This window comes from Pelobates fuscus, chromosome 9 (genome assembly GCF_036172605.1).
Source record: "Pelobates fuscus isolate aPelFus1 chromosome 9, aPelFus1.pri, whole genome shotgun sequence".
Taxonomy (NCBI): Eukaryota; Metazoa; Chordata; class Amphibia; order Anura; family Pelobatidae; genus Pelobates; species Pelobates fuscus.
The window spans coordinates 110,237,664-110,250,666 of NC_086325.1; the positions used below are offsets into that span (position 1 = coordinate 110,237,664).

At 39.9% G+C, this 13,003-nt stretch overlaps 1 protein-coding gene across 1 annotated transcript in view; it reads left to right on the forward strand.

The window, feature by feature from the left end:
- Window positions 1–13,003, forward strand: part of NR6A1 (nuclear receptor subfamily 6 group A member 1) — a 285,548-nt gene that overhangs the window by 51,567 nt on the left and 220,978 nt on the right. The window contains exon 2 of the mRNA XM_063431081.1: window positions 6,136–6,189. Within this exon, the coding sequence (XP_063287151.1) occupies window positions 6,136–6,189 (54 nt within the window). The remainder of the gene's footprint in view (window positions 1–6,135; window positions 6,190–13,003) is intronic.

Below are 13,003 nucleotides of genomic sequence, written 5' to 3' on the forward strand. Positions count from 1 at the left end.
TTCTAACACGTTAGTGTTCCTGTCCCTATGTTTAAAGGTGTGTTTCATCCCCTTTCGGGGCTGCATTCATCTGACCAAGGTTTACTTTGTTACTGCAGCAGGAACACCTCTAGCGACTGTCTATATGACACCAACTGGAGATATGTTTAACCCTGCAGTGGAAACATTGTACTTTCCCGAAAACTGCAGTGTTTTACATTGCAGGGTTAAACATACAGGACAACAGCACACAGGCCACTTCATTGAGATGAAGTAGCCTGGGTGACTTTGTTGGTCCTTTAAGTATACATTGACTCTGACTAGTCATTCTATAGCTCTTTTTTTTTATCATCTAAAATATACGGTCACTGCTTATTGTATTAGTTTAACTTGCTGCAAGAAAAGATCAGTACGTTATATTGGCAAAACTGCTTATAAATTTGTATACATCAAATTAATTGTACCGTGCTACTTATTGGGAGTGCAGGGTGTGAGTACATACACGTCAAGGGTGTGGAATTTTCATTTAAAAATTCTACTTGCCCAAGGGAAAAAAGTGGTAGCCCAATCTACTGGTCTGTCAGGACGATCTACTCTGTGTATCATGAGGAGCAGCTCATGCCTGGTGGTATACTACTGCGGCCCCAGCTGACTCTAGGCTACTGCGGACAGTCCTTCCTCTGCATCAATTACTCCCCGGTAGCTCTGCTTCTTGCAAGCAGCAGCAGGGATAAAAGAATAGAAAAACAGCTCAGGAACTGCATATTTTGGTGTGCTTCTTGTAGAATCTATATATATATGCATGTAGCATTTCTACTGCATCTTCACAGTATACACGTTTGTCAGCATATCACCACACTGCACAAAACATACAAAGGTGGGGGGAAGTGTAACTTCCCATTAATGTAATATTATGTTTTATAATCCCTGTATTTAACAAAAATGCATTTGTGAGGGGTAAAAAATGTAATTCAATTTCGATATCCTTAACTATCGATCCAGAAAATGGGAACCTACATCTTTACTTCCTGTCAACAATTGTCCTTTGTACGTGTCAGGTAGCATAGGGAAAATATACTGAGAAGAGTAGAAATGAAACAATGTTGATATTTTTCCTCTTCATTTGTGCTCTGGCTTTGCCTTGTCTGAACTGTAATTTGCTAAATCTTTACACTAAATAAATAAATACAAAATTATATTAATGTTATATTAGAACGTATGTGTATGTATGTATGTGTCTGTGTGTGTGTCTTAATAAAGTTTAACACAAATTTTAGGTAATTTTGAATGGGTTATTCACATATGTAAATTCCATTGAAGCGATGGTTCCTTTTTAAATATGAATGAGACTATTGGGTGAACTAAATGCAGCCATGATAACACTTCTACGGTGTTTGAGAACTATTGGAGGGTCAGTATTGGCACTTCCTCATTTGCGTAGAGCACACTGCAGATGATGCAAATCATGGGAATTATCTGCCAACTCACGAATTCCCAGGTATAAACTATTTTTTCTTTGCATTAAAGAAAATGTGTGTGAAATAAAGCCTGCAATCTTGGCATATACTCAGCAGAAAACACCAAAGACATCATGATTGCCTCTTGCGTTTGATAAAACATATTATTTCCAAGAGTGATAACAATAAAAAAAAAAGCTACCGTACTTTTTCATAGTTTTGTTATACATGGTTGGGATATATATATATATATATATTTTTTTTTTAAGTCTACATCATCATGTTTCTGTTGCTGTAATTGTTTATGTAATCATTGTATTTAGTTATAGTATCTTATTACAAGTAAAAGTAAGTGTGTGTCTTTATTTCATGGAGATCAATTGCATATTTTTTTGTGTGGACTGTCATTTGCCTTTGCATGAAGAGCCATACCATCACTGCCAGAGGCGTAACTAGAAACTACGGGGACCCCGGTGTGAAAATTGCCCTGTCCCCCCACCCCCCACACGTCCCCGCATGTCCCGCCCCCCCCCCCACACATCCCCACCACTCCCCCCATGCAGAAAGAAACAGATACACACGCAGACACACACACACACATACATGTTGACACACACAAACACACATACATATAAACACACTCACATACATACATACACAGAGACCCATACATACAGACACACACACAGAGACACATGCAAAATGTCACCCTCCTTTTAGGTGCAGGAGGGTATGATTTTTCCTGCGATCCAGTGGTTCAGGCTAATGGGAGCCAGCGTTCGCACTCTGACTCCGTACTCTCTTCCTTCCGCGCGGGCTCTGTGATTGAAGGGAGGAAGGGACCAGTGCTGTTATGTCATCACAGTGGACCCGATCGTGCTGTTAAATCGCCGCAGCACTGACAGGGTCCCATATAAATTAATTTCCCTTCAGGTGGCCCTAACAGCATGGCCCACCCGATGGTCCCCTTAACATGCTGCCCCTGCGGTTATACTGCGCGGGCCGGGGACGCAACACAGGGCCAGCGGGCTCCCGGTCGCAGGGGTCCACAGGGTGGTCAGGCCCCCTGGAGTGACGGGCCCAGTCGCAGCTGCGACCGCGTAGTTCCACCATTGATCACTGCATGTTTGTTCTTGTTTAAAAAGTGGGAACATCTCTGGTTCGTTTCACTTCAGTGACAGCTTTCAAATTATACAGTGTTTCATTGTTGAGAAAAAATCTATAAATTAAATTTCAACCACCCTCCCATCACCCCAAAACAACTAGATTTTAAATGCGTTGTTGGCCAGTAGGCTCTTTGGCAACATAATTTGGTTGTTTAAAGGGGAACTTCTTATTTTAAATTTACACCATTGAATAAAACATTGAAAATTAGCTATGATGTTGGCCCCTTTTCTTAATAAGTTTTTCCATTTTCTTTTAAATTGTATATGAAGAATTTAGGAAATAACATAATCACCAGCTCAGATAATTTGGCATTATGTGCAATGTTACACCTTATTTCCAGAGCACCTACCAAACCAGTTTCTCCTTGTATAACCGGTTTAACAAATAAAACTGGAGGAAAGTCAGGTCCGTTAAGTTGAACAAACTTCCCGTTCCCTGTGTCTAGTTCGTTTTGCTTTGAACCCTATATTGTAAAGCCTGTTAGACATACTAAATAATTACAATTACCATTATATAGCGTTCACAAATTCCACAGTGCTGCACAATAGGTAAGACAAACATGTAATTCTAACTAAACATTAATGGCATACAGGAACAATAGGTTAGGTTTTTGGGTGTTCTATATGTAGGTTGGGTGTTTTACTTTTTATACCATAACAAAAACAAAACACTGGAACAAAACTCAGTCTCAGTCTCTCTTGACCTTTATCAGACTACTGGATTTTACAGTTGCCTTTTTTTTATTTTATATGTAATTTGCTTTGCTGATAAGTTGTTCCAGATGTGGGCAGGTGTAAGTTACAGCTGTAGGGAAGCAGTAGCCTATGATCAGCAGCTGTAAACGTCCTGATCTAGGAGTTACTCTTGCCATCTGGCCACTCTGCATATGTGGAAACAGATCCACACCAAGCAGGTATAGTGCTATTGACCATCTGCTGACCTCTGACTTAACCCCCTGCAGCAGGACAGGAGGAGCTGACCCGTGCCAGGTTAAACATTAGAAGGATTTTCTTTCTGTGTGCGTTCAGCCTATACTGTATGATCTAGAAAAGTGCTCAGCCGTATCTCCAGCACTGAGATTGTAACCACATTGCTACCAGAACTGGCCTGGGCTTAGTATATCAAGCTAGGTCGGAATCTAAAATATTGCTAATGGTTTGACAAAAAAAAAATAAGTTAACAAAACAAGGATTTTAACCCATTCAGGAGGGAGGCAATTGTACATGTTCTGATCAAAACAAAATCAAAACCAACGCAAGAATTTGACTATATGCCTGTTCATCCATAATTCACCTTTTTCATATTAAGTGCACCTACACTTATTATATATAATTTTGCTCAGTAGAAACGGGGCTTTCATTTTTTGTCAAATATTTGTATATGAAAAATAATTGTATAGGAAAGAAAATTAAAAAGGTGTGAGAAATTAAGATTTTTTCTTTTATTTTCTTACTTTTGCGTGGCATTTTAAATGTGAATGTCATAATACTGTTAGCTTTTACTGCAATAAAATACACATATTTGTGTTCAGCGATGTCTCACGAGTACAACGGTACACCCTTGTGCAGGTTTTATGGTGTTTTGAAAAGCTACAGGATCAAATATAGGGCTTCCCACTTTCCAGTTTTTACACAGTGGAATTTTGCCAGATTGGTTATGTTGCCTTTGAGACCGAATAGCAGCCCAGGAATGAAAATTACCCCCATCATGGCATACCATTTGTAAAAGTGTAAAACCAAGTTATTCAAAATGGAGTATGTCCTTGATACCGTAGTAGCCACTTAATCACAAACCCTGGCCAAAGTTAGCATTCATATTTATGAATTTACACAAAACTGCACTTTCACTAATGATATCAACATCGTGATATGTTTTATGGTGTTTTGGACATTACAGGGTTAAATATAGAGCTAGCAAATGAATTCTCTGGACTTTCTGCCTGGGTTATCAGGCAGGTCTCTTAAATTGTAATTAGTAAAGTCAGATAATTGTAAAAAGATTACATGAAAAGATAACATAAATATACACGTAGAATTTTTTTATTTTCAAATATTTTTATTGATACATTTTGCAATGACAATAATAATATTAAAAAATACCGGAAGAAAATGTAGCACTTCAATCAAACAGGGGAATATAAATGTATGTTTACATCCATTGGTATGGCATATAATATTGCAAGTCAAAATTAACATATATTTTAGAAAGAGATGATGGTCTTTGAGGTTGTTTATATTAACGTAATTAAAACAAAGGTCTGGTCTGGTGGAAGTCAAGGAGAAACATTGTTTTGATACACGTAGAATTTTAACATTAATATATATATATATATATATATATATTTTTTTTTTACTTTATTTTTTTAAGTCTACTTGTGTGTGTGTGTGTGTGTGTGTGTGTGTGTGTGTGTGTGTGTGTGTGTATATATATATATATATATATATATATATATATATAAATATATAGTTAGAATGAAATGACATGCGGACATTTTTTTATTTTTTTTTTTTAAATGTAAAACAATTTTTACATTGAAATGGTCTGGGTGCCAGGTCCATCTAGTAGTATTAACCCTACAGCTGTAAACATAGCAGTTTCAGAGAAACTGCTATGTTTACACCAGGGTTAATCCAGCCTCTAGTGGATGTCTCACTGACAGCCGCAAGAGGTGCTTCCGCGCTTCTCACTGTGAAAATCACAGTAAGAAGACGCTGGACGTCCTAAGGACTGTTTGAATGCGCGCGCTGACGTCTGCAGAGGGAGGAGAGTTCCCCAGCGCCGAGGGAGCCGGCGCTGGAGAAAGGTAAGTGTTTAACCCCTTCCAGCCCCCTTCTGCCCAGCGGGAGTGGGACCCTGAGGGTGGGGCGGACCTAAAGACCCTATAGTGCCAGGGAAACAAGTTTGTTTTCCTGGCATTATAGTGGTCCTTTAATGTATTTTTATTTATCATTTATTTCAATATATATGTGTGTGTGTGTGTGTACTTTCATTCTAAGTGTATTTTTATATTTATTTATATATATATATTATTTTATTTTACTACATAAATACTTAGTTTGCCATATATAACTTGAAATATATTCAAAGGAAAGTGGGCACTCGTAGGTCTTAATTTATTGGAAAAAGTAAAAAGCTTTATTTGTGTAGCGTCAACGCTTCGGACCTGCTTCCGGTCCTTTCTCTCAAGGTCTCACGCATAAAGTGTACAGCTATCAGTGCAGCTCTGTGCAGCCATGACAATATGAGCTCTATAGAGATTCACTGATTGCTACATCTAACACACCTCATTTTTGCCAGTAGCTGCTCTGACCCTGGACACTCAAGATTTCCACTTTCATTGTCTTTCTCACCTGCAGCCATGAGTGCCATAGAGCAAGATACACAGGCCAGCTTAGCAGGGCTCAACTACCCATTGCAAATCCTAGAAGGCAAGTGGACATCCCTTGTTCTGAGTTTAATTTAATGCAGGAGCAATATGTTTACCTTAGTGTACCCTTCTTTAATAATGTATTTTGTGTCTTCTGTTTTTTAGCAGGAAACAGATCTGATCTTCAGGTTGAGGGATTTAAAGGGAGCCTAATGTTCGGTAAGTCAGACCACCTCAATACATTTAAAGGAAATCCATACTAAGAATAAATTCTCATATGCGTACCAGTGGCTTTGCTTTGTAATCGATCTGCAAAATTGGACATTTTGTGTTGTATTGAAAGGCTCACTGACTTCTTTATTAACTTTTAAAACTTGGAAAGATTTGTCAAAGCAAAATGCTGCATAGTGTAAATACAGTACTGTTTAATACTTAAATGGCCCCAATATACACAACGTGAGATACCCCAATTGTCTACTTTTGCAATTACCCCAAAATATAAGCTAAACTCAGCTTCAATGCAGTAACTTTGAAAACAAATGAAAGAGCAGGTCTCTCATTTGGTTTTCTGTAGCAACACGAGCCTTCACACATACCAACATCAATAATCTGGTGGGCCTATTTTAGCACAATTTAGAGATTTTTACTACAGAAGTGTACACAGGTTTATGAAAAGCAAATCAACGATGCAATGTGAAAAAAAAATGTTTCCACAACTTTGAAGCAAATTTGTCAAAAAAAGTCATTATTATAGAACTTACAATACACCATTTTAAATTGATTTGAAAGTCCTTAAGGTGTTTTCTTTTACAAATAGTATAGAAATATAGAATATCACGGCAGATAGGAACCACTCGGCCCATCTAGTCTTCCCAATTTTCTAAATACTCTCATTAGTCCCTGGTTGTTTATATAAAGTAATTTGAAATGCCCCAAAATTTTCAAGCAAATCAATTGGACAGAATTCCAGTTTGACAAGTGAATAGACCGGTTTCTAATTTGCTCCTATGAATTTACAAAAACATGGTAGAGGTCAATAAATAAATCATGTGTATACACTCTGGAACTGTAGATGAAATTTGGTGTTTTTCTGCATCGACATAACAAACCTGTACAAAATTCAATACAATGCAAAGCAAAGGGTTTAACAAATGAAATCAATATTTTTCTTTTTTTGGTCAACTGCTATTTTGATACTTTCTATGAGTACAATAGATTAAGAGATGGAGTTTCCAGAAAGGGGTGGCATCAGATTCCATAGGTGGAGTCTGATGCCTCACCATATTAAAACTTCACCAGTCACAACTATTCCTAAAAAAATAAAATAAAAAATTCTCATGCTTAAAGGATTACTTGAACGTTTTTGAGGGGTTGGACGGCCAATTTCATGTGCTGTTGGTGAAACTAGCTCTCCTGCACACGGGTGCAGATTAATTCAGTTTGTGCAGTGTTTCAAGAGTAAACACTACACATACATACTCCTACCACCACCATGACCACTTCAAATCACTTAAGTGGTCATGGTGGTTGGAGTAGCCCTTTAATGAGTGGAGAGCTACTGTAGTGACTGCAGTCTATTTCATAATGAATTAATAAAATGCATGGGCCAGGAGCTGCCATTCTAATAGCCCCTACATTACCTTCCCCTGCCAGTAAGGCTAATAGTAGAAAGCTTGAGATGTGACTAAGGCTATTCTAAAGATTACATTAACTGAATTTGTCTACAGTTTCATAACAGAGTACATTTCCCCTTTCTATAATTATAAAGCAATGTACTGTGTTTTCTGCAGACATTTTTACGTCAACAAATTCAGGATATCCGGGAACAAACCCAGGAGGGCAGGACTGTTGGGAGGCACATGAATAATGACAAATGAAGGCATCAGAGCACAAAGTCACTAGGGCCTTGCTTACATGAGCTTCCAGTGACAAAATATTATTTACTGAAGATTCTAAAAGGCACATAACTAGCACAGATTAATTTGCTGGTTATATATAGTCCCCTCCCCCAGTTTGATATAAACTAAGACTTTTCAAGACACCCCGGGATGCATTCTTTTACCATTTGGTCATATTGATAATGGTAAGTTGTCTATCAATATCAATGTTAATTGTGTCCAACCTGACACTAACTGACTGAGAGAGCTAGGCCAAATATGTCTCTAGCCCTCAAAGCCAACGAATGTCAACTTAGCTGTGGAAATAGCCAAAATATTTTCAAATCTTCCAGGATTAGAGAAAAGCAGACGTGGTGCATATATTTAAAAAGGATTGCAAATTGCAGCCCTGTAAGTTTAAAATATGTGGCTGGGAAATTATTAAAGGGTTGTTAAAGGATAATGGCCTCGCTTTAAAAAGGTTACTCCTATGCTTTAAACAAACCATTTCCATTTTAGATTACCATGGTGAATAGGGCATTAATATTAGATCCCCTGCCTCCCAAACACTATTAGAAGGTTTTCAACTTGACTATCAAAGCGGAGGGAGTGAGAAGAGTTCCCCGTAAAAGCGGGGTCCTTAATCTCACTACCGCTACCCCAGTCTTAGTATCAAAACAATAAGAGCAACGAAAATAACAAAAACTTTAATTAGAACAACTTTAAGGAAAAATTATAGTATCAAAAAAACACACCACCTATTAAATCACCCCACTCTGTGAGGGTTAAAAACAAGATAATGCGATGCGACTGTAAATGTAGACTGGCGAACCAGTGTGGCTGGGTACCTATTGGAATGCAAATAGCAACAACAATCACAAAAAGTACTAGTGTGTCAAGCTTCTAGACACAATATAGTCTGTAGAGATACATAATTGCTAATCTTGCTTCCCTTGGAACCACAGCCTACCTGTCACTGATTAATGCCAGGAAACAGCACCAAAGCCGGGGGGTTCCCCCAATTGCAGTGTTCCTAGGAACAGCTAATATCTAGTTAAATCTGTATAATAGCTTCCGAGAATCCTAGGGTGTACTTAAGTTAAGTCCAATATCAAAAAGTACCTGGTAATTCTAGTGCACCAAAAGGAGGTAAATCGAAAGGAAAGTAAGATCAAACAGTATATACAGAGAAAACAAAGTAATGAAAGGGACTGAGTCTAAACAGAGTTATGCAGATAGTACAATTACCATTACTGCTCCTAACTCAGAATGATCCCTCTAGTCTGTACCTAGGGCTGTGAGGTTTCCCTCAAGTTGTCAAAGCAGTCAGCATCGAACGCGCGTTTCGGCGGTCTCACCGCCTTTCTCAAGGGCAAATAGTGGTACATAATGAGCCTCCCTTTACCTTGTTTATATACCCCACCAACTACTAATCCAGTAGGAGGTGGGGTTTCAAATTGCCCGCCAGCCGCATCCACTAATTATCGCTGGTGGTGTTGTGCGCATGTCCCTTTCCCCGGCGCATGCGCGGGAACTTCTCCCCCTTTCTATGGGTACGGAGCTTCCACTTGCGCATGCGTCAGAACTTAGTCTTCGGACCAGGCCGAATATCTGCTTGTGGGCATGCGTATATTAGATAGCGGCGCATGCGCGCAAAGTATGTGTCAGTCTGTTCGCGCATGCGCCAAAAATTCAGAATTGGGCGATACGCTCACGGCAGTATGCCGTCAAATATTGGCGCATGCATGCGAAGTTAGTGTTTTATAAGTATTTATTCTTGCGCATGCGTCTGGACTTAGTTACCAACTCAGGCAGTCCACCTGGTAAGGATGGTAGAAGTAGTGGATGATAAATCGGCTCTGCTACTGGGCAGCTGTGGTTAATATCTATCATGATACAGTAGGGGTTTACACATCTCAACCCACATCCCCAAAAATCTTTAGAAAAGGGGGGGGGTGGGTAGATGTTGTAAGGTGGCTAGAAAGCCCAAGTATCATAGCGTTCGATATCTAGTGGGGGCAAACACTTAAGAGAGGCATAATTCGTAATAAGTGACATATTATGTATCAATAGAAAAAAAAAGAAAAATAAAGGTCCAATCAAATGTTATGAACTAAGTTGATTATACATTATGAAAGAGTGGTAATAAAACAAGAAAGGCATGGTTCAAAACATAAACTAATAAACAAAAAAAGGAAAGAAGAGCATCATAAAAATGTTATAGACAAGTCAGATGAATGGGGCAAAAGAGAAACCCTCATTTAGACCTCTCGGTTGGAGTGTTTTTAACTGATAAATCCATTTGGATTCTCTCTGTCTAAGGATTCTGTCAAAATCACCACGTCTTTGGTTCCTTTTCACTAATTCAAGGCCGCAGAATCTGAGGTTATTAGAGTCACCATGATGGTGTTCCTTTAGATGTCTAGATATCGGTGTATCTAAACGGTTCCTCGGAGACCTTATATGCTCCATAATTCTCGCTTTGAAGGCCCTGAAGGTCTTGCCTACATATTTTTGTCCGCAGGCACAGGATAAAAGATATACAAGTCCCTTGGTATTACAATTAAAGAAATCTTTTATCTTCACGGTATTTTCACCTGTGCTATCAGTTACGATCTTTGAGCCTTTGGAGATGTATCGACAAGCGACACATCTACCACAGCCATATGAGCCACAGGGTGGGGTACCTAGCCAGGTGGCTCTTGGTTGTATTGGGGTAGAAAAGTGACTTGGTACCAGCAAGTCTCGGATGTTGCGTCCCCGTCTAGCCGTAATATCAATGTGGGGGCCAAGGACCTGTTTTAGATGGGTATCATTCAGCAGTAGCGGCCAAAATCTGTCCAGTGACTTCCTAACCTCAGGCCAGCCAGCATCATAGGTCGCGATCATGCGTATTTTGTCAGTTTCCCTATCAACCTTGTCAGGTTGGTCACTCAGGAGTGCACTCCTCTGGGTCTCTAGTGCCCTTTTATACGCCAGCTTTAAGCAGCGGTTCGGATAGCCCTTAGCCTTAAAGTGGGCTCTAAGTTGTTGTGCTTTGAGTTTAAAATCTGCATTATCGCTGCAATTCCTGCGGAGACGGAGATATTGACCCGTAGGGATACCAGCCTTTAATGGTCTTGGATGATGACTACTCCAATGGAGAAGCGAGTTTGTAGCAGTTGGTTTTTTATACAGTGTGGATTGAAATGTACCACCCTCATCCATGGTGATGGTCACGTCTAAAAAATTAATGGAGCGTCCCCCAAATTCGAATGTAAAGCGGAGGTTCTCTTCATTGTGGTTAAGAAGAGTGACCAAGTCAGAGAATTCCTGAGGGGTGCCCTGCCAGACAATTAGAACATCGTCAATATAGCGACCCCACCACAATATCTTAGGCAAGTACTCTGCCAAATTTTCTAAGGTGGATATCCAGTGTTCCCACCAGCCCAGGTGGAGGTTCGCGTATGATGGAGCACACGCTGTGCCCATGGCAGTACCTCTCACCTGGTGGTAGAACTTGGAATTAAACAAAAAATAGTTGTGTGACAGAATAAAACCCAATAAACGTAAAACAAAAGTGGTATGGGGAACATCCCTAGATGGTCTCTCGTTAAGGTAGAATCCTGCATGTTCAATCCCCCTCACGTGGGGAATGGAAGAATAGAGGGATTCAACGTCCAAGCTACAAAGACTCGCTGTAGAAGGAAATTTAAGCTCTGAAAGTTTATTTAGGGCTTGTTTCGTATCCCTAATATACGAAGGGAGGGCCTCGACAAAAGGTCTCAGGATTTTATCTACATACAGACTGCCGTTCTGTGTGAGATTATCTACCCCCGAAACAATTGGGCGTCCGGGGGGGTTCTCCCTGTTTTTGTGAACTTTAGGCAGGCAGTAGAAGGTTGCTATCTTAGGGTTACGATTAAGGATGAAGTCATATTCGTCCTTGGATAGCAACCCCCTACTGCGGCCGTCATCCAGAATTTCTTTATATTTCTGGAGAAAATCATTTGTCGGGTCAAACTTAATCACTTTGTAGGTCTCAGAGTCACCCAAAACGTGTTCCACCATTTCAACATATTTATTTACATCCATTATCACGATATTACCCCCCTTATCTGCTGGTTTAACGATAATATCACTATCACTTTGGAGTGCCTTCAAGGCCCGCTGTTCATTTTTATGGAGGTTTTCACTTGATCGGATGGACAGGGTTTTTAAGTCAATTTTTTCGATCTCATTCCTGGCTGCTTCAAGAAAAAGTTCGATATTTCTGAAGCCAGCAAAGCTTGGTGTATATCTACTCTTAGGTTTAAGATCGGTATATTTATGGGTGGTACTTGGGTCGTTCTCATCCAGAAGAGACAAGAGAGTGGTCAGGCATTGGTAGTCTTTAGTCGTTAAGCCAAGATCTCTAGCCCTTTTCTCATTCTGGATTGAATGAAATTTATGTAAAGCCAGTTTACGGATAAAAAGGTGGAGATCCTTGATCCAACTAAATCTGTCAAATGATGGAGTCGGTACAAATGATAGTCCCCTGCCGAGGACCCTAAGCTGGTCTTCGTTCAATGTATGGGATGACAGATTTATGACCTGTGACTCGGGTCCTGAAATTTGAGTGGTATCTAGTACCTTTTCCTTCTCCCCCCTCCTCCTCCTCCCCCACCCCTTGGATACCTGGTCTGATAACGTGTGCGTTGGCTTGGGAATTCTTCCTGGTTGCCCATGGCTAAAAAATTAACCCCTTTCTTCAGAATCCCCCTTGGGTTAGGAGCCATTGTGGAGGTGGAGGGTTGTGATTGGGACTCAGACGGTAACTTGGCTACCTGAGTCCGTATCTGAGGAATCGTAATCTGATGTTAAAGTGTTATCTGAGGTACGTCTCATCCTACGATTAAAGGATTTGTAAATATTCCCGGTCTCATAATCATTCAGATCCCTCAAAAATTTGTCATGTTTCCTAAATTTTATTATGTCTTGGTATTTATCTAGGCTTTGTTTTAACCTAGTTTTCAACTTACCTGACATTCAGCTTCCCAAATCTTATTGGAAGGATTTAACCATACCTGACATCCAGCACTGAGCAAAGCCCCCGGTGCTGACTTCCTCGCCCCCTCTAATGTCACAGGAGCCTTGTGCGGTCCAATCTCAGGCTTCTCATGCATGCACATTGGGCC